General features: G+C 43.9%; 1 protein-coding gene across 2 annotated transcripts in view; it reads right to left on the reverse strand.

Annotated features, from left to right (window-relative positions):
* Nucleotides 1–21,678, reverse strand: part of LOXHD1 (lipoxygenase homology PLAT domains 1) — a 1,099,077-nt gene that overhangs the window by 314,904 nt on the left and 762,495 nt on the right. For both annotated transcript variants that reach the window (XM_078674764.1, XM_078674763.1), the window contains one exon: nt 18,948–19,112. In XM_078674764.1, coding sequence (XP_078530890.1) covers nt 18,948–19,112 — 165 coding nt within the window. The remainder of the gene's footprint in view (nt 1–18,947; nt 19,113–21,678) is intronic.

The raw sequence follows: 21,678 nt of genomic DNA on the forward strand, positions 1-21,678 counted from the left end.
ATTTTGCAAGTTTTCCCTCAGCTAATTCTCCTCTCTCTGAAGACCAGCTATAACTATTTGCATACATGTACATACGGTGTTCTGGTTAAAATACTGCCTCAAAAAACTTTTGTGTACGTCCCCTAGGGCTGGGCAACAGTAGAAAATATGACAGCTGTCTTCTCTACAATAGTTACAAAGACGGCATGACATTTTTTTGCTCAGCCTTTTCCAAGCTGGTAAATTACACCGAAATTGGAAGTCACCAAACCAGAGTCGCCAAAGCTTCAATTTTGCATTTAATCCGTTCAGGTCACCCAGGTAATTCTGGGATTTTAATGGGCCATACGTAGAGATAACCATCCATGCATGGGATATTTTGCTAACACCACTCTGTCCGTCAAAGATGAGACCTCTTTGCTGATACCGTTAATGACTCTACTAAATGCAGTTTGGTGAAAGGGATAAAGCCCAGAGTTCCTCTCCCTCAAAAGTGGATACAGCCAGTTTAAAAATACTCATGTGCTACAGTATTTCTAGGGTCACTTATTTCCTCCCATACCGTTGTGCTAAGAGTAGATCTTGTGTCATTTAATATTTTATGACAAAACGTCAAATATGCTCCAAGACTACTTATGTTCTGTCTCCTAAAGCCAAACTCTAATCGGATTTGAGCCTGGCAAGGCCTGCCGAGGCAGATTGAACAGCCGACGATACGTTCCTACCATGAGGTTATCTACAATTATCGGCTTTCCCTCTTTACCTCTTCCATGCTCATGACGAGCCCAACTCGTCATGAGTCACAGTGGAGCTGTGCTCATGACGAGCTGGGCTCGTCATAACTGCTGCGGTCCGCCCACGCGCAATTGATTCCCTGCCTGTGCTGGCGAATTAATCAGTGGGCCGAGTCGTGACGAGCCCAGCTTGTCATGAGCACAGCTCCACTGTGCTCATCGAGCACCGAGGTGCCGCACCCCTTCCTCCCCCCGCACCGTGGGGGTTAATATCTCCACACCATACGTCAAGGAAGGAGCATGTTGAGCTGCCATTACTTGCAAAAGCGGCTTAAGGGTCAAGCCTTTTAAGGTGTTGCGTAGTGAGGCAAATGCACAACTAATGAATTGTTCCTTCTTGAAATTGCAGCACATTGATTCTTAAATGAACCACTAGAGTCGAATATCACCCCCAAATACTCTGGTTAAGATTCTAAAGCTGTTCCTTCCACACACAATGTTGGGCGAGAAGATATACCCCTTGAGACTAGCATAGTTTTAGTTTTACTTAAGTGGACCTTTCACCCATGATCCGCAGCACACTGTGCAGTTTTATTAATTTAGCGCTGATGCCCCACCTATGCACAGCTAGTCAAGACAATATCGTCAGATACAGTAGATGACATTAAAAGCGGATACAGTCGGGGAGTGCGAGTTAATACTGTTCAAAGCAGGGGTAATGTCAGCAAGGTAAAGGGAAACAAAAGGGCGACCATTACACAGCCTTGTTTTAACCCGTTCCTTGTAGGGATTGTTTTGAGGCTGTTGAACCACAACCCAGACTGATTCTCGTCCAGGTCTCTGTATACAGTTGCCCTGTAGTAGTTGGATCACCCAGCAGCAGCAGAGTAATAGTATTAAAACTGGTTTTGATGTACTAGTAGGACGACTAGTAGAGAAGTCAATGTAGGACATGACTATACGGACATGCAGCATGCTACATCCATGTTATTTCAAAAGTGCATCTCCTGGTGCTTGCAAAAATACTCTTTATAGCGCTGGGACAACCCCAGGATGCTTCAAAGTGCTTTAAAACGCTGTGTTATAGCGAAGAGAGTGAAGGCTAAACAACAGTGCCAAACATGCCTATATTTATACATTCATTATATAGTTATATATATATATATATATATATATATATATATATATATACATAATACTAATATACTTTTATACAATAAAGTAAACTGTCTATGAGTGCAGCGTTGCCACTGGGTGTGTCGCAATGTGAAACCGTGCTCTTGTGGGTTAAAGTAATCAGTATAAAATGGGAGTATCAGTACAGTAGCAATGCGTCAGAGTAAATCAGATAATGCAATCTGCTGTTTTTTAATGAAAATATATACTGAAGGCATCTCCAGGCTGGCACGTGGCAGCTTAGGATGTCTTAACATGTCTCCTGGTGATCCGAGGCTGCACAGTGTGGGATGTCAGGGGCGACGAAGATTGGCAGCTGGTTCTGGACTTGTTGCTGGGCTTGGAGTGCAGGGGACCAGGGCGTCTGTGCAGCGAGGCATGAAGTACAAGCTGCCTGCAAAGATGCCAGGCATGACCTGCAGTTGTATACCCTTTACAGCAGGGCTCTGGATAGCCTGCCTGATATTGTATTGTATTGTATTGTAATTGCATTTATATAGCGCTTACTACCCCTGACGAGGCGTCGAAGCGCTTTTTTGGCGAGTAGCACTCTACTCCGGGACCCATAGAGGATTAGTGTTGAATTAGTATAGTGAAACATGCAAGTACATTTTAAGTGGTGGATAGGTTAGTCAGTTATTTGGATTTGGAATGATAGCAGAAGGATAGAGGAGGACAAAGGTTTGTATTTATTTATCGCTTGTTGACGCACACTATTCAGGAAGCCTATAAAGGATTAGTGGTGAATAAATATGGTGAAATATGAAAGTAATTTCAGTGGTGGATATTAGTCAGTTATTTGGAGTGAGAAGGTTAGCGGAGGGATAAAAGGGGAAGAAAGATTTATGACAGTAATCCTTTACGCTATACGTTACACATTATCTTTGACTAAGAATCTCATTCTAAGGTTCTCATTAGAGAACCTGCTGTAAAAATAGAAGTAAACATCGCCTCTGGATATACTGATACAGCAAGGTTCGCCTTTTCCCTACTGTGTCATTTCCCTCTCCATTCTGAGTTCTCTGGTGAGAATGGAAATAAAGGTTGTAATAATTCACGTTTTCTCCGATTTCAAGCAAAGCATTTTAGATAATTTATTTTTGCCTGCACAAAATTTTTCTTTTCAATATTTCGAGGGAATAAACTTCAGCATCAGCAGCTTTTTTATCGATGCTTATGATACCGGTTTGGACGCTAACACCGTTTATAACCGTGGGTCCTGTAATGAGGGCCTAAGAAGAACAGGAGTACTGTTCGGTTGAGTGGCGAATCCATTACGTGCACTTTGTATCCAACTCTAAGGCCCATATTTAGTTATATTTTGTGCCAGAGTTGTGCGGCGCAGCTCCAACTCAAAATCCATGTTGGGATTTACTAAACCGGCTATTCAATATTTGTCAGGATTTTACGCATAGCACTATTTTACGTTACCATGTGTCTGGAAGACATTCCATGAATAGAGCATGGGCGTTCCTGTGCATCCAGCCACGTGTTATGGTGCAAAACCATATTACTAAAGTCAATAAACATGGGTTTATGCCAAAATGGTGCGTCTCCCTGAGGCTGGAGTACTGAGAGGAAATCTCTTTATTTCTCCTTGTTACTTCCTCTATGCATGTTTGCTACATTCTGCAGCAGACATATACAGAGGAAAAAGACTCAAAGGATAGTTTTTTCATGCAGGAAGGTACTCCTTCCTGCACAAAAACTATCCGGACCTTAACGCATGCAGCCTTGCCAGATGTGCTATGGTGCCAGCGTTGGCACTAGGCAGCCCAAAGTGCACCAGCGCAAGGAGTTGAAGGGCGCCATATCTTTGTAAATATGCTGCAGTCTTGTTCTCTCCCTTTCACGCAACGCAGCACAACTTCCCTTACTGCGTTTTGTGAAATCTTAGGAAATGTGGCCTAAGTTTTCAAGGTTGGAATGGGGAGGGGTTTCAGGACATGGTAAAATATATCATGTGTGCATGAGAATGGCATACCTGGGAGCAGGGATGTCAAAGGCAAACACATGGTACATTCTCATAAACCACACCACATGAACTACAGAGAACAAGGTAAGTAGGTATGGAAACCATTCTGGTGTTCTATGCAGCTATCTTGTCGTCCTAGCAGGCATAACAGGTAAAGATCTTAGATACCCCCTAGAAACATTGTAAACCTATATGTGTATTGCACCTTTCGGTTTGTGTTTCATACCAATGGTGTAACCCCAAATCACATTTTGGTACCGTTGGGAAACAGCCTACCCAGTTTGCTATGTATGGTTATAACAAAATGTGAGAAAGATAGATTGCAGTAGTTGGTGCCTTGAATGGAGTGTATAGTTGGGAGAACGTGTATTCATAGAGGGGACATCTCAGAAGGTGCTGGGTAGAGTGATGATGGGCAGAGACCTACTTCAGCCATATTGCTGCAGGTTTGTTGTTGCACTGAGGCATCTCAGTGATGCACAAGAGAGTAAGGTAGATAGAGTTGCATTCGTCTACACAAATCTCCTATTGACCTCTATTGTCAGTTTACATGTGAGGCCTATTTCACTGGGTAGCCTAAGCGGGTGAAAGGCACAAACGGTTGGAACTTAAATTGATTGGGAAGGTTTTGGCGCATTGAAGATAGAAAGTTACAGAGCTTTGGTGTCTGTACGTGTGGCAAACATTTTATGAACCCATCACCACCATACTAATTTTGTCTGCAGATGTGTACTTGCACACAGCCATGCGGATCTCAATGTGTCTCAGAATGGTTCCTTTATTTGTGGAGAAGTGTGGCTCAGGGGTTAGAGGCAGCAGACCCGGAAGCTGAGATCGGTCCTGTACCAGGGTTCAATTCCCCGCCTCGGCGGGTCTTGGGCTAAAAATTCCACGGACTCGATAATTCTCGCTCCGGTGCCTCCTCGACTCACGGGTTCACACTCTGCGACTCTGGGCAATAGCTTGCTTAATCTCCACAACGGCCCCTCGCGGCGGGATGCCTGACTTTCACCTTGTGGATACCCTGCTATCTCACAGGGGAATACCAGGAAGGGTTCCCTAAGCAAGCGCCGGGACACCCACTGCGGGTAGCTGTGCGCTATATAAGCTCAACTACATTTACATTTACATTTACATTTATTCATGATGTAGGGAGTGCATATATTTGCCCCTATTTTTCAGAAAATAAGCTGAGCCCTGCACAGTAAAATTAAGAAATTAGTCTTAACACCCAGTTGTTTTTAGTATTTTATTTACAAGGCTTGCCGCAGGATTGGAGATTATTTCTTTTGATTTCTGTTCTGTTGACTGAGAAGGTGCATGCAGTGAGAATGTGAATTGTTCAGCCTGACTCTTCAACTCCTCTGACATCTTCAGGGACCTCCACTGCGAAAGGTGGGTGCCCTGATGCCCACCCAGGGCACCCACTATACCCCTGTGGCCCTTGCCAGCTGCCTACATACAGCAGGAGCTGCAGGGAGCAACTCCTAATGCTGCTCCCTTTGGGTGGGAGCAATATTTGATCTGTTTCCCTGCCCACTTCAGTGCGGGCAGGGAAACAGATCAAACGTCCGCTCTCAGTAGGTAGGAGCATTTTCAAAGCTCCTGCCCACTGGAAGCAGACTCGGTGTTTGTTCCTGCTAGGCCAGAAATTAATAAATACTCCCGCCAAGTGAGAGCAATAACAGGTTTCCCTCACTGTGGTGCTCCAGGTAGGGAAACCGCTATGTCCCAGGGGTGGGCTCCCTGGGACATAGAATGTGAGCCAGCCCTGGGGGATGGGTTTCTCAGGGCCATCAGTGGCTTAGGAAGGGAGGCATGTAGTCCCCAGCTCTTAAAGTAATTGGTCTGAGGTGAGATCCCCGGGGCCTTTTGAGGCTCTAGGAGGGGTCCAGGACCCCCACTCCCCATATAAAGTAATTTTGGCCCCAGTCGTCGGCTTCCCGGAGTCTCTGGAGGCTCGGGATGGGGGTTAATCGGCCCCCTCCCCTTTATGAACACAGCCCCCGGCATGAGCTCCCCTGGTCATAAAGTTATTAAATTCTGCTACCAATTTGGTTTTCAAATTTTTTTAGCCCACAAGAGTGTTGTGGGATTGTGGCATTGTTTCTTTTTCTTTTTAACACTGGGGTGTCCCTCTGTGCCCCCCTCATGCAGCTTAGGGTGTAAGGGTATCCTTAACATTCCCCTTTATATTATTATTATTATTTTTTACTTCAGGACAGAGACTAAATCCCTGAGTCCTGTAATGCTACCACTGGAATCCTAACAGGGGTTCAAGTACAGCATTGCACAAAACACAAACTTATCAAATCTTGAAAATAAACCAAACAAAAAAAAATACAACATCACATAAGGCACAGTGGCTTCTACTGAAGAGGAAGCATCTTTTGCTACAGTTGTTTCTGTGTTATGTCGTAACAGTCCTTATTAATAATTTTTCCTCAGCCACTGTTTTTGTTTACACTGTCAATCATTGTTTATGTGTTTTGTATGTAACCTTGTGAGCACCACTGTCTTACGGTTGTATTGTTCTTTATATTATTATCTTATAACATTTTGGATACATTTTTTACTGTATCAGGGTATTGTTTTTTATGTGATGTAGTAATAATTTTTCTTGTTTGTTTTGTTTTCATGATTTGTTAAGTTTGTGCTTAGTGTAATGCAGTACTTGCACCCCTCTTAGGATTCCAGTTTTAGATTTGCCCCAGGTTCGGGTAACAGGGCAGCCCCTGTTTGTTGTAATTACCTGTAATGCTACCAGCAACTATTTTTTTCAAGCTGGCAGCCGAATCAGAGTGCTCGCTCCTGCGGGAATCTGACTCCCGCAGGAGCGAGATGGCCCAAGGGAAATAAAGCTGCCTGGGCCGATCAAAACACTACATTTTCAAACTGGTGCTCCCGCAAGAGTCTCTCAAGACTCTCGGGGATCCAACTGTTCAGATATACAAATATTTTTGTCTCTTCATTTCCCAAAAACTACTGAACGTATATACATCAAATCACAAAAAGAACAATCTGCAGACCAAAATCTAGCTTCCTGCCAAATTTGGTGACATTCAGTTCATAATTTTTTGCTGTAGCTTTGTCTAAAGAAGTCTATGGAAAATGCATGGGAATTTTGTGTTTTGAGGCCCCTCCCTTTTTTCTTGCCCCCGCTTAACAGATCACCCTGAAACTTTACAGGAAGCTCTGAAGTGGATGGACATTTCATTTGCAAAGTTTTGTTAAGATTCGTCAAATGGGGCCAAAGTTATTAGCAAACCAAAAAAAAACGCTCTTCTATGATGAAAGACCCTAACTATAACTACTTAGTGTCGACCGCCACTTAATTCCAGTGTATATATTTATATAAATCTATACAATTGAATTAAGTTTGTTTAAAAACATTTCCAATGGTGTGTTATTCTCAGTCCCTGCCTTCATAGTTTTCTATGTGAAGGTGTTGCAGTACCTGTGAATGGCAAAGTGTGGTGCTTGACCCAACTCCAAGGCTGGATTGGAGTACATTTACTATTGTTTTGTTACCTATAGTGCTGTAGTGATTGTAAAAGTGTAGTTTGTGAATAGTAATGATATTGCTCTTTAGTGGGTAGATGTTTGTAGTAGCCTGCTCCCTCCTAAAACCCTCCTCACTTTTGCCTAAACCCTCCCATTTTGTAGTAAATATTCCCTATTTTCCAGCCACTTTCACATGTCTCTCCCGCATTTACTACTAAGTAATAAGCTTACATGGGCAGAGATTCCCCCATAGAACACAGATGCGATGTGGACATGGGGATTTCCACCAGTAGGTTTGTGAATTGTATTTTGTAGTAGGCAAGTAGTTCTGCTCTAGAAGTACTTTACGCACAACAAAATGCAGTTTGTGAATCAGGCCTATTGTGTACTAACAATATCTAATGTCACCCCATTAGAGTTAATAATAAAAAAAAAACAATGGAGAGATATTTTTGTAAATGGATGTTAGATCACAATTTTTATGTCAGACAAGATCTTTGTTATTGATATTCTTGTACTCCTGTGGCCAAGTCTGCCAAAAACAGTGAGAAACCAAGCAACTAATTTCACCATACTGCACCCACTCTTTTGCTCAGGGATGTAAAGGTTAAAACAAAAATAGAAGGAAAGGGAGCTAGAGTCAGGATTCAAACCCAAAGAAAAAAAGGCCAGGGAGAAACTCATAGTACGAAGTGTTGAAAAGTATTTCTGCGGTGGTGCACATATAAAAGTGATGGGCTAAAACTGTAAATGTATTGAGTTATTAAATAAACAAAGGAATTGTGAGTACCCAACACCTGTGTGTGGCGGCTGTTCAAAGAGATACTGTTGTGTGGAAAGAAACAGGGGGCGACTTTGCTAATTTCCAAATTATTTCAAGTGGGTGAAGCAACAGTGTTTTACTATGAGATGTGCTTAAGGAAAGAAGGCAGTGGGATTCCAGGTTAACTGGTGCATGAAGTGTGCACGTACAGAAATATGTACCTAGCAACTGGAACAATTATAACCAGTCTCCTTCTGACATTTCGGTGCAAGATCCTAGAAAAGTGGACCTTTCGACAACTATAGGCCAACTCCAAGCAGGGTTTAGGCTAGAGCGAAGTTCTGAGCTCATGGTACTATCAGTGTTGGAAGATCTGTTAAGACCTGTGGACAATGGTAACACTGAAGTCTTTGTCTTGTTGTACCTGTCTGCAGCTTTTATAGATCACACCATATTGCTTATTAGACTTAGTGAAGTAGGCATTTAGGGCAAGGTTCTAAAATCGGTTAAGTCCTTCCCAACAGACCAAGAACAGACAATCACTCTGCCTCTGTGTTAGTCTTAGTCCCATTAAAGATCATCTTTGGGGGTTTTCGGAGTTCAGAGAGATTTTTCAAATCCAGCAACCAATAGAGACAGGTTAGGTTACCTGCCTGTTGAGCTTACAGAGATTTGTAAGATGGTGGATTTTTGTGATTTTCTTGAAGACAAACCCATTAAAAGTAGAGCTGCTAGTTGCCTAAAGCAATCTTGGAAATGTAACACGTCTTCATGGCCAGAAGTCATGGGCCTTCCACCTAAATGCTAAAAGTCGGCTAAGAACCCCAGGATATACATCAGTGCTGCTCAATACCTAGAGCCTCAGGTGACAAACGCGTACAGCTGTTGAAAATGGCAATGTATGTGTACATAAGCGGCGTTCATTTGTGTTCACTGTACCCCTTGTTGTAAGCAGAACAAATAATTACGAAACACTGACTGTGTTATCCCGCCAGCATAAGACCCATGCACACATGTACACGGCAGCTATTTTAGGTACCATGGTCTCTCTGTCTGCGATCGATCATCAGCCCCTTCCCTGACCCTGCAAGCATCCCCCATGCACCCTGACCGCCCCCGCTCTCACATGCACAAGTCGTGAACCCTCCCCTCCCGCATGACTCTGTCTCTCTGGGAATCACACCCCGCGCCTGACCAACACCTCCTTTTCTTCCATGAATACCCCTCCTTTTATGACCCCTTCCTCTGAGCCTGATTGTCTGCACGGACCGCTGGTCATCCCTCAGCCTGAGGATACAGTTCTTTGCCCACTACTGTATGCACTCGCCCCTCTTCAAAGGGGGCTACTATTGATCATGACCGCCCCACCCCCTGAGATTCGATCAGGCGCACACATTCCAAAGGAATCAGCAGAACACTCAGCTGCGTGACAGCCCCCTCCTATTGTATGGAGGATCAGGGCCCCTACTGTAGCCACGTGTTGAAATATCTTCATACTTCACAATGTCTTGATTGTAATGAAGAATGTCTGTGTGCCATAAACCTGTGTATAAAAGACGAAGCCTCAGAGAAACTAGAGAGAGCACCTCCTGAAGACACTATGCGAGTGTCCGAAATGACAGGCTCTCCTCATGAGAAATAAAACTCTATTCTTGTATTCCTGCTTCCAGCGCCCGTCTCTTTATTTGGTAATCATTCAAGATGGGAACTAAGAGGCGTCCTGCGCCAGCAGCCTGGGCATCAGGTGTGTTATGGGCTGACTTTTCCTCAATTGGCGCCCTAACGCGGGGTCCATCAGCGACATAAGGTCCGGTAAGAGAGGTCCAGACGATGGGGTGAACATCTAAACGATTTGAGTATACCTGCCTTGAGAGGGCCCTCGTCCGGCTGCCGATTGAATGAACTTCACCGATTCTGAACGGACCTCTCTCAAGTGACCTACTGTCCTGACTGGAAACCCACAGGAATGCTGCGACAAAAACATGGAGAAAAGAGGCGCTGGAGGAAGGAAGACGAAGAATTGCCCACATGGTCCGGTCCGGGTAAGGTTAAGTAGGACGTCTTTACGTCTGATTGGTAGGATGGCTTATCCATCTGATTGATTGATTGATTGTTTTGAAATCAGTATTTAAAATACTGATATTGTTCATTGATTGGTTCATTTAGCCTTGGTTGCTACTTGAAGTATTGGTTCTCTTGGAGACATTCCCTGTTTGCAAACAGCGACGAATAGGAACGTTCCTCTCTCTTTGCAAATAGTGAAGGATAGGTAATGCGGACTTTTGTCCCCCGTTGTAATCCGTCATGCCTATTTTTCTCCCCACTGATTGATTGGTTGCTCTGTTGCTCTTTGAGACATTCGCTGTCTGCAAACGGGGAAGAATAGGAATATTCTGTCTCCCTTTGCAGATAGTGAAGGGTAGGTAATGCAGACTTTTGTCCCCGTTGTAATCCGTCATGCCTATCTTTTCTCCGCATTTGATTGTTTGTTATCGATTTTTATCGATTATTGCTCTTTGAGATATTCCCTGTCTACAAACGGGGAAGAATAGGAATATTCTGCCTCCCTTTGCAGATAGTGAAGGATAGGTAATGCAGACTTTTGTCTCCGTTGTAATCCGTCATGCCTGTTTTTTTCTCCCCACTGATTGATTGATTGTCTGGACATTTATTGTTCAAGGAATAGTTCTTTTGAGGCATTCTCTATTTGCAAATAACGTGGAATAGAAATGTTCTGTCTAGTCTTTGCAAATAAGGAAGGGTAGGTAATGCGGACCTTTGTCCCCCGTTGTAATCTGTCATGCCTATCTACTCCCCACTGATTGATAAACCAGTTCCACCCGGACCATTTATTGGAGGTAGGTCATCTGGCTCGACCAGGAGGGTACCCCTAATACAAAAGGACAAATATAAAAATACGGATTAACCGCTGTATCGTGCTAGCAAATAAAAGAAAAAAAAAATATATATAAAAAACATTAGGGAAAAGAAAAGGAATGGAGTGAAATCAGTAGGCCGCTGATGAGATCTCTTTTCAAACTCGCTGAAATGGAAACATAGGGAACAACCCCTCAGGAAATATGAAACTGGTGAGGAAAGCCGAACTTAACGCTATGACTTCGAGACAGCTTGGCTTCACCACCCACCCCGCCCAATTAACGACAAACCTTAGGCGAATAATAGAAAATATACAACACTATAGCGAAGTAACAGGTGAAAACGTTTTATTTTTTTTTAACAAACAAAAAAAACATTTAAGCAACTATTTACATGACAAACGGCTGCAACGGCAAACGAAAAACCCACAATGCATTCCGCCGTCTGCCTGACGCCGTTCCAGCCCTTCCTTCCCCAAAGTAGCAATGTTGGGCTACTTTGGGCTACTTTCTAGTAGTTTTTGGGCGTTTTAAAGTCTACAAAAACCGTCAGGGGCGGTGGGGTGGAAGGACCACTACGCGAATAGCCCGAAGGCGGCGCCACACGCCAAGGCCTGTCCCCCGGATGAACCAAGGGACCCGTTCCTGGGGCCGTGGCGAAGAGCGTCCGGCCGCCATCAACCGAAGGCCCGGCCCGAAACGTACTAGGCGCCACTTCTTCTATAATGGCTGCGACAACACTGGGGGGGGAATGTCTTGCACATGCCTCCGACCCCCCCCCTCGTCCTCATCGCCTGGTCAGGCCATAACAAATGTCAAGCGAGACGCCGTGGGGTGCACCGGGAGGGAGAGGCGGCGCGAACGAGCCTCTCCCACCTCCCCAGGTGAAGGCTCTCCGGCTGCACCCCCAACGCTCCTCGCACCCGGCAAAGGGTTCGTCCACTCTTACGGTGCAGCGACGCTCCTCGCACCCGGCAAAGGGTTCATCCACTGTGTCGATGCTGCGACACCTCGCCCGGCAGGTTGGAGCCCGTCTGCTCATTTGACCCCGCGATTGCCGGTAGCTGCCGAACTCTCAAAATGGCGGTCGACCTTGCAAGAGCGGGCCCAGCATGAAGGAATGGCCCGGTTGCTTGTTGATTCCACCATCATAAAAGTTCTCCTCGACCTTGAAGATTCTAGAGGAGCCGCGGGAGTCCCCGACTCCCGCAGATACCCCCGATGGGGAATGACTGCCATGATTGCCCACGGAACGATGGAAATGTAGCCGCAGGACGTCGGCGCTCCCATGCTGACGCCAGCCTCAATTTGAATGACTAAAATCCTGCAGACTACAGTTCGGATCAGTTCCGGTGAAAACGCAGTATGACCCTGTAGAAAAATGTTGCTTCCCTCCCCCCCTTTTTGACTGATGGTTCATACTGCCGATCCCTTTCTTTTGCCCTTTAACGGAACTTTTTGGACTGCCGAAAGAGGTTCTGGGCCAGCCACGAGCTGGTGGAAATTTTGACTATGCCTGGATCTGCCTGGCTGCACCCAAAATGGCGCCGGTACAAATGAAACTTTCAACTCCTTGTTGTACCCCGATTGCTCAACTTTGGTGTCATGAAAAATGCATACAGTTTTTAAAAACAATGAATTGATATGGGATGGGTACTGATTATGTGTTCGGACAATGAATTGAAGTGAGATGGGTGCTGATTGAACATTCGGACAATGAATTGTCGTTAAGTTTGGCGCATCATGATTATTGAAAGTTCGAATTTCAACACTTAGGATACTCGCCCACACTGAAATTTCGATATGATTTTATTGCACTTGTCGCACTTTCATTATGAAATCAACGATCACCGACTCCATTAGGGTTTCCACTAATAAGTATCCCCACATGTACAGTTCTGGCTGGCCCACAGGGTTGTAGGCCCGTATTTATGCACCGACATTCTTATTAAAGATTTTTGGGAAAAAACGTACGTAGTTGTCACGTGTAAATTGGTACGTTTCGAATAAATGACCACTGTTCCCGATATAACTGAATTACAGGTGAAATGGCTCAGCTCGAGTAAATTAAGGGTTAAAAAGTATAATACGCAGAAATATTGCAAATATGAATGGTCTAGGTTTTTGTTGTATGTACTTTGCACATTTTTGTGCGGCCTAAAGCAACCGCTAGAAAAACGCTGGAATTCAGCCTATACTTTATATGCTACCTGTATCAGGAAAATTGTGCTAAAAAGCCCCTAAGTCGCCCCGAAGGAGTGCCACTTGGCCTCCCTACATACGGTCCGTAATACCACACTTGGGTCACCTATGCTACCCACCGGCTTCCGATAATCATCTCTCCCACACTAAAAGGTTCATCTGGGCTTAAAATGCCGAGTTGTCAAGAACTGCGTTCCGTGGAGATAGACCGAGTATGTAGTAAGTAAAAGCCTTTTCGGGTTTATGCGCGCTGATGTGTTTTTAAATGCTGCCCCCGCCCCCCTTCTTTTTCCCTCTTTCTGCAGGTCACATTGGAACATCGATTAAAATACGAAAAAGAAAATGGTGATCTAACGGACGAAGAAACGGGAAAAAGGCGTTCGATTATGGTGCCTACGCACCCCGAATAATACAACCAAAAATAATGTGCACTCATGATTAAGCATTCTACACTTAACTAAATAGGGAAAGGTTTTAAAGAATATTCTGAGGTGAGGTTTACTCTGGTACCCTCCGTTTGGAGGACTAGGAATGTTGTCAGTGTTTAGAAATTACTACATCCTTTCCACACCCTCATGAACCGGAAACTCAGAGCTGCCCTATTGTTCTCCCAACTGACACCCACTGTTGCCTCCGCCTGGAAACGCATTTAGCCCGACCAGGTTAGTTCTTGACCGGTTGCCAAAGGCGTAAGTGTGTAAAACAACAAAGACCAGTAAAGGCAGCCGACAATAAAAGGAAAGAAAAGGGTAAAAAGAGCTTAGGATGCTAAGATACGCAGCATACAGGAAGAGATCATTATGGCCAATAACGGTTCTATGTTTTGTCTTGGATTTTTGTACATAATACATGTACTGTCTTCCCCGTCTGAGTTTGTGTATACGTGATGCATGGATCTACGTCATCCCTCTGCCTGTGTTTCCGTAGTGCTTAATCCCTGTTGTTCTGTGTTGTGTGTGCACTGAATGGCCCATTATTGTACACGTCTCTCTCTCTCTCTCTCTCTCTCTCTCTCGCTCCATGTCATGCGTGTACAGAATGGACCATTTAGAGTGCGATCTTTCTCTCTCTCTCTCTCTCCCTCTCTCTCTCCCTCTCTCTCTCTCTCTCTCTCACTCTCTAAAAGCCCCCTGTTCCCTCTTTCCTTGTATGGTAACGTTGTGCCCCCCCGGCACAACACCTAATTGGGTCTCCTCGAACACAAAGGTGTGGGGAAAAATTGACAGGAACTAAAACGATTGTGACTCGCCATATTACTACCTCTCCTTTTCCGCAAAATGATAGAACCCGAGTTGGTAATGAAGGAAAGGACAGGTAAAACGACGGATGTCCCCTAATCTGGCCTTTTATGGGGGGACTATAACGTCAATGGCCTTCTGTTTTTCGGTTCACTAAAAATGCAATTCCCAATGCACAGATTACTTCGCTCCTCTGCACTTAAATGCGGATGTCCAGAGTACCCCACTTCTCCGATTGACCCCAGCTCCCTGTCCAAAGCGTCCCCGTTTCCCCCGATTAACCCCAGCTTCATGTCATCTACCCTCGAAAGCGAAATTGATTACCTTGATTAAACGGCCACTCCCCAAGAAAGGCATGTTTAACATCTGCCCCCCTCCCCCTTCTTCATGACGATAAACGCCCCTGCTTACAAGAGTTAGCCGACCCTGAAGGGAAATGTAAGATTGTCGATACTTGGGTTAAAGGGAAGGGTGAGTCTCTACATAAGGACTTGATTTTGAGTTTGATATAATACACTGTGTATAAAGGTCCAATTTCTCTCCACATGCGTCACAAATGAACACCAAATAGGTTTTACGAATTCAATGATAATGCCCTCCTACATATTCCATAAATAATGACTTCTGATTGTGACCGATGAACTTACCCCCCACCTACATAGGATTGGGGACGGAATTGAGATGTATAAATGTCTTCTCCTGCCAGTTTTTCTAAAACTTATTTTTTACCCATTCAAAGATACGATCACCGGAGGAGAGGAGCTGGACGTGACGCACAGCCTGGCCACAGATCATGAAGCACGTGTGACCGCGACCAAAGGTGGAGCCACCGAGCAACGAGACGCGGGACGAGGCACCACTCTCAAACTCGGCAGATTAAGGAATAAAGGGCTGCCTTGAAGCCCTCGATTTGCTGCCCCACTCGTGCCTGAAGTTCCCGTCCTTTTTGAGCCCGACCGATGGGCCTGCCTGCTCGTTATCCTTTGCTCCTTTTGGTCCCTTGATGTGCTCAAAGATCTGATCCCACTCCGCCCTCTCTTCCCTTGATTATTCAACAACATCACCCTTTTCGCATAAACTTTTGACTATGGAATAAGGTTTTGCCACGGAAAAAGAAAGACATGCAGGTGCCCAGCATGAGGCACCCCTAAGACAATGAGTTAAGAAACAGGACTGTGATCTAACAGCAGAGGACTGATCGCACCCTGCAACGTGTAAGGATGAATCCGAGCTGGACCTATAGCTCCACCGCCGGTGCTCAACAGCGCCAACAAAAGAAGACGGACTCCGTTAAAAAGACAATGTGACGAAAACCCCCTTCCTGAACTTTCTACTCACCCCCTTGACCAAATTGCTTGTATCCCTCAGCCATTTTTTTTATTGCTTTCTCAAATGTTTCATCAGTCACCCATGTATCTAGTTTTCCAAAAGTTTCTTATAGCACTGATAAGACCCGAAGGTATCAGAGTACTCTTACTGTATGTTGATGTCACCAGAGAGAAAGTCTGAACTTGATTCTATAATGTTTCGGAACCTCTTTTCTTGGTTGACTCCGACTAAATTTTATGCCGATCTCTAGACTTGTATGAAGAACCCAACAAATGTAAATTAACATGTATTGCATTCTGCCTATCGCATCGATTATATAGAAATTGAACTTGCTTATGTAAAAAAGCGGCGACTGTTGAAAATGGCAATGTATGTGTACATAAGCGGCGTTCATTTGTGTTCACTGTACCCCTTGTTGTAAGCAGAACAAATAATTACGAAACACTGACTGTGTTATCCCGCCAGCATAAGACCCATGCACACATGTACACGGCAGCTATTTTAGGTACCATGGTCTCTCTGTCTGCGATCGATCATCAGCCCCTTCCCTGACCCTGCAAGCATCCCCCATGCACCCTGACCGCCCCCGCTCTCACATGCACAAGTCGTGAACCCTCCCCTCCCGCATGACTCTGTCTCTCTGGGAATCACACCCCGCGCCTGACCAACACCTCCTTTTCTTCCATGAATACCCCTCCTTTTATGACCCCTTCCTCTGAGCCTGATTGTCTGCACGGACCGCTGGTCATCCCTCAGCCTGAGGATACAGTTCTTTGCCCACTACTGTATGCACTCGCCCCTCTTCAAAGGGGGCTACTATTGATCATGACCGCCCAACCCCCTGAGATTCGATCAGGCGCACACATTCCAAAGGAATCAGCAGAACACTCAGCTGCGTGACAGCCCCCTCCTATTGTATGGAGGATCAGGGCCCCTACTGTAGCCACGTGTTGGAATATCTTCATACTTCACAATGTCTTGATTGTAATGAAGAATGTCTGTGTGCCATAAACCTGTGTATAAAAGACGAAGCCTCAGAGAAACTAGAGAGAGCACCTCCTGAAGACACTATGCGAGTGTCCGAAATGACAGGCTCTCCTCATGAGAAATAAAACTCTATTCTTGTATTCCTGCTTCCAGCGCCCGTCTCTTTATTTGGTAATCGTTCAAGATGGGAACTAAGAGGCGTCCTGCGCCAGCAGCCTGGGCATCAGGTGTGTTATGGGCTCTGACTTTTCCTCACAGCGCCTGCTTTTGCCAAATGAAAGTACTTAGAAACATTTTATTTTTTGTTAACCAACATTTTCCCATTTCAGTGGTAAATGCTCTGGTGCAGTCCTGACTGGACTATGTCAGTTCAATCTATTTGGAACTGCACAACAAGTCATCAGCTCCAATGAGTCCAAAACGAAACTTTCTACCTTATGTCTGGAACCAGAAAGAAAGAAAACTGCACTCACCTCATTGATGCCACTACAGTGAAGGCTGTGCAGTTCTCGGGTAATGGTACACAAAGCTATATAGGAGAACTCTTTTTAATTTATGGCCTCAAATTTTCACTTCATGTATCTCAGCCTGACCTTCGATCGCATAGCCTAACATTGTTAAAAAATCACAAGACCAGAACATCTCCTATGGACCTCTTTAGTTTTTGTTGCTTCTGGAAGTTATGTGTATATTTCTTACTGTGTCAAATGCTCCAGTGAACGTGAGCGATTTAATTAATAAATTCTAACATATCTGTGCCATGAAAATTTGGGAAATAAAAACCTCAATGCTTTGTCCCCTGTCCTATATGCATATAATAATCAAAATCCATAGAAACTCAAAGGCACTATGAACTCTATCTTCAGTTTTCAGAAAGATCTTCATAATGCATATGCAAAACCTAAGCTAAAGGTCACCAGGTCTCAAAAAATAGACCTAAAGTTTATAGAGGCAGATTTACAAACCCCTTGCGCCACTTTTGCGTCACTTTTCCCATGTTAAAAGTGACGCAAAATTGGCGCAAAGGGTTTGTAAATTTGCCCCATAGTGTCTACAGTCCTAAAAGCCGAGCATAGGAACCAACCAACTGCGTTGATTGTATGTTTTTATGTTATCTCTGATAGAGTGCTTTCATATATTGGAGATTAGGGTACATTGGTTCCTTGTGTTGGTGATATGGTCAGTGGTCCCAATACACTTGCCATTCTGTTTTAGTAACTTCTTATGAGGCCGTGCACTTGAATATATAAAGAAAACTCTAGACATCCTACTCAACTAATATTTGATAAAAGTCCTATGGTGTGATTGATACAAATTTCTATATTACACTTTCAAACCATTTATCACCCCTTATAGCACGTGCCAAGGCTTAAAAACACTACCTATAGATTGATCCATGAGATACTACTTCTTGATTAGACTGTGTATCCCTGCTTTCTTTGTCTTGTTATAATAGTATCAATCTTCACTGAGGTTAAGATGTAAACTTTCATTAAGTGATCCCAAACCTCTCTTATAGGGATCTTGTGCTACCTGGGAAGGTGTTGGTGATAATCTAGAATTATCTATCAAGTTATCAGTGTTATGAAGTGGAACTAAGTAAATAAACACATAATTAAATAATAATATGTGCTTATATTGCACTGTTACTGCAGGTACTCCTATATTCCAACACAGAAGTACTCGTTCCTTAAACGTCAAAAGTGATGTTAAGTCCCATTAGTCACATTAATTAGAAGATTGTATATTTTATTGTAACACATTTCATATGAATATTTTTAGTGCTTCGCTTATAGTTTGGTTTTGGACACAACAAAAAACTATAGTAGGAAACTGTACATGAACATGATAATTTTGGTTTGTCATTAGGATTTTCAAAGCAGAAATATATTGACCTAAGAGGCAATTTTGCTGTATGTAAAGATCTGTTAAAAAGAACAGGAAAAACTAGTTATCTGAGTTTCTTAGTAAATCGGTGGGGTATTCATCCTTGGATAAAAATGCCCTTATATTTCTGAAATGGACTGAACTGAAGGAAATAAGGCCTATACAAGGCAAAAAGCAAGGCAAATTTTTTTCCGTACCTCCAGTATGTGGCATCAATGGCCCAGGAAATTGATGGTAATGTTAACTTTATGCTTTGCAATAAGATGATGATAATACAACAAACTGAGCAATACATACATGGAACATATTCCTCTTTTTGAAGTTCTGAAGGAAAAAGAAACCTCTCTATGGCACCGTCATCCTCTTTCTTGTCCAGCCAGCGACCACATGGAAACTTCATCCGTTGTCCAAGAGACGGAGCATCTATTTCCACCCAGTCCAGGAACCAGCCTGCTGAGCTGCCTGTATCAAAACATGAAACACCATTGGCTTTTCATCTCATGTCAGGACACATGATCAGTCTTTAGAGGGTTAGAGGGTTTTCAGAGAACATAGGTAAATCTGAACGGCTTTGTTGTGCATAACATTAGAGATTACAATGCAAATACAACCAGGTCAAAAAGGAACAGAATATTTTTTAAAAGCATCTGGAAGCTTAAATGACAAAACTGCCAACTTCCAATCGACTTAGGTTAAGAACAGATCCAGGACAGATACCAGAAGTGAATTCCGCTGGTTAACTGCATGCTGGCTGCATTGGGAGTTTGGATCCATTCCATATAAAACCACATTACACAGTTACTCATTATGTATCTTTAATCTATATGTTTATTAAATACAGATCTCATTTTTTAAACACTAATGCCTGGTCTTGCCTACAGTATTTCTAAATGCGTGTATGGCTAATATTATCATTGGTTGACCATTATTGCATATGCAATAAATATCCCTGCCAGGCTTACAATAGGTCTAGAGATCACTCTAATTCTGATGAATGTTAATTTCCATACACTTGTGATACTATGTAGAATTTACACGTTTTCGTGAATGTGCTTCATACTTATTTCTTGACTGTTGTCCGGTCATATTCCTTTTCTAATGGCTTTCATATTTATTATTCTAAAAAAGGACGATCCAAGGAGTGCTTTGCGATTCGGGCACGTAGTAATTCCTTCATTAGGATTAGTATTTTGCCCCACAAGAGCCTCACAAGTGTGTTAGGTCCTTATGGCGCTGTGATGCTCTCTTGATGTAAAATAATCTGCTGCTGAAGGGATTATTACTTCCCTGAAATGTTTAGAGAGCATTCACCATTTTGGATCATCCTTTATTTGAATAATACATAGAAAAGCCATAAGGAATATTTATTAGTATTCGTAGATAAACGATTAAAAATAAATCTGTAGTAAATTTGCAAGTCTGCATGCCCTTTTTAAGTGACAAAGCATTGCTGCACGTGTGGAATACCCTGAGAGGGGACTGGTTCAAGAGAGGGCCCAGGTGTTCTGTAAATCAGCTTGTGCCCAATTGAATTGAATTGAAAGAATATTTATATAGCGCCAAACTACCCGGAGGCCTCGTAGCGCTTCAGAACAAGAGTGGCAATTCAGTGAGGACACTAGTTGAAGAGATGTGTCTTTAGATGTTTACGGAAGACAGTCAGGCTATGTGTCTCTCTCAAAGACTGGGGAAGGGCGTTCCACAATTTAGCCGCTGAGTGTGAAAAGGAGCGCCCCCCCCCCATCTTGCTTTCTTTATCTTTCTAGTGGAGGCGAAAAATAAATTGCTGGAACGAAGCGGCCTTGATGGTAGATAGAGTGGCATTAATGGGTGGAGAATTTTGGGGCCTGTTTTCCAAATGGCTTTATGGGCTATGCACAGTGTTTTAGATTGAATTCTGGCATTGATTGGCAGCCAATGCAGCTGACGAAGGGCTTGTTTGGCCTCCTAGGGACTTGGAGGAGTAGTCTGGCTGCACTGTTTTGTGCCACCTGTAATTTGTTGATGGTGGACAGAGGAGCTCCCAGGTATAGGGAGTTCCCATAATCCAGCCGGTAGAGAATTAAGGCCTGAATCATAATTCTTCGTGCTGCAAAAGAGAGGAGAGGGAGGATTTTCCGTATCATCCTTAACAGACTGTAGCATGTTGATGAAAGCATTGTGGCCTGGTGATTAAAGGTCAATTTGTCATCGAGCCACACTCCCAAGCTCTTTATATGCGGTTTGGGTGGTGGAGCTGGACCCAAACATGTGGGCCATGAGGGCATGATGGAAGCGGGGGCGGCATTGCCCAACAACATGATTTCAGTTTTTTCTCCGTTAAGACGGAGGCATGAGTCCTTCATCCATCCGGCTATTGCTTCAAGGCAGGGTGTCAGCTTATCAGACGAACCCACATCTTGGCCCAGCGATACCACCAGTTGGGTATTGTCTGCGTAGCTGACGATCTTAATGCCGAATGGATGTATCACAGCTGCCAACGGCTTCATATAAATATTAAATAGTGTAGGGCTCAATGCCGAACCCTGAGGGACCCCGCACTCCAGTAACTGACTAGATGAAACTATATCTCCCTCAAAGACTTGGAAATGGCGGTCACTGAGGAAGGAGGCAATCCAATTCAGTGCAGCGCCCGACACCCCGCTCATTCTGAGGCGGTTGGTCAAGATAGAATGCTTGACAGTGTTGGAACTAGAGCTGGAACTGACATAACTGTGTAGAGGTTACTGTTCCTCAAGAGCTCTTGGAAGTCAAGTCGACCTAGCCTCGAAAGACCAATTCACCAATATAGCATCAAACAATGCACACCAGGAGTAGTTTCTATAACTGCAAAGCAAGGATAAAGATGAGAGTGAGTGCCGCATCAGAGCCAGGGGTGATAAATGAGCTTACCTTTACTTTAGCCTTGACTGTAATTACAGTTCCCTGATATAGAAACATCTAGCTTATATTCAGCCTTAAGGAACATATATTTTTTTATAGAAATGTTTTTGTTATTAATGGCATTCCAACTCTATATTCTCATTTT

Source organism: Lissotriton helveticus, chromosome 2_1, assembly GCF_964261635.1.
Source record: "Lissotriton helveticus chromosome 2_1, aLisHel1.1, whole genome shotgun sequence".
Taxonomy (NCBI): Eukaryota; Metazoa; Chordata; class Amphibia; order Caudata; family Salamandridae; genus Lissotriton; species Lissotriton helveticus.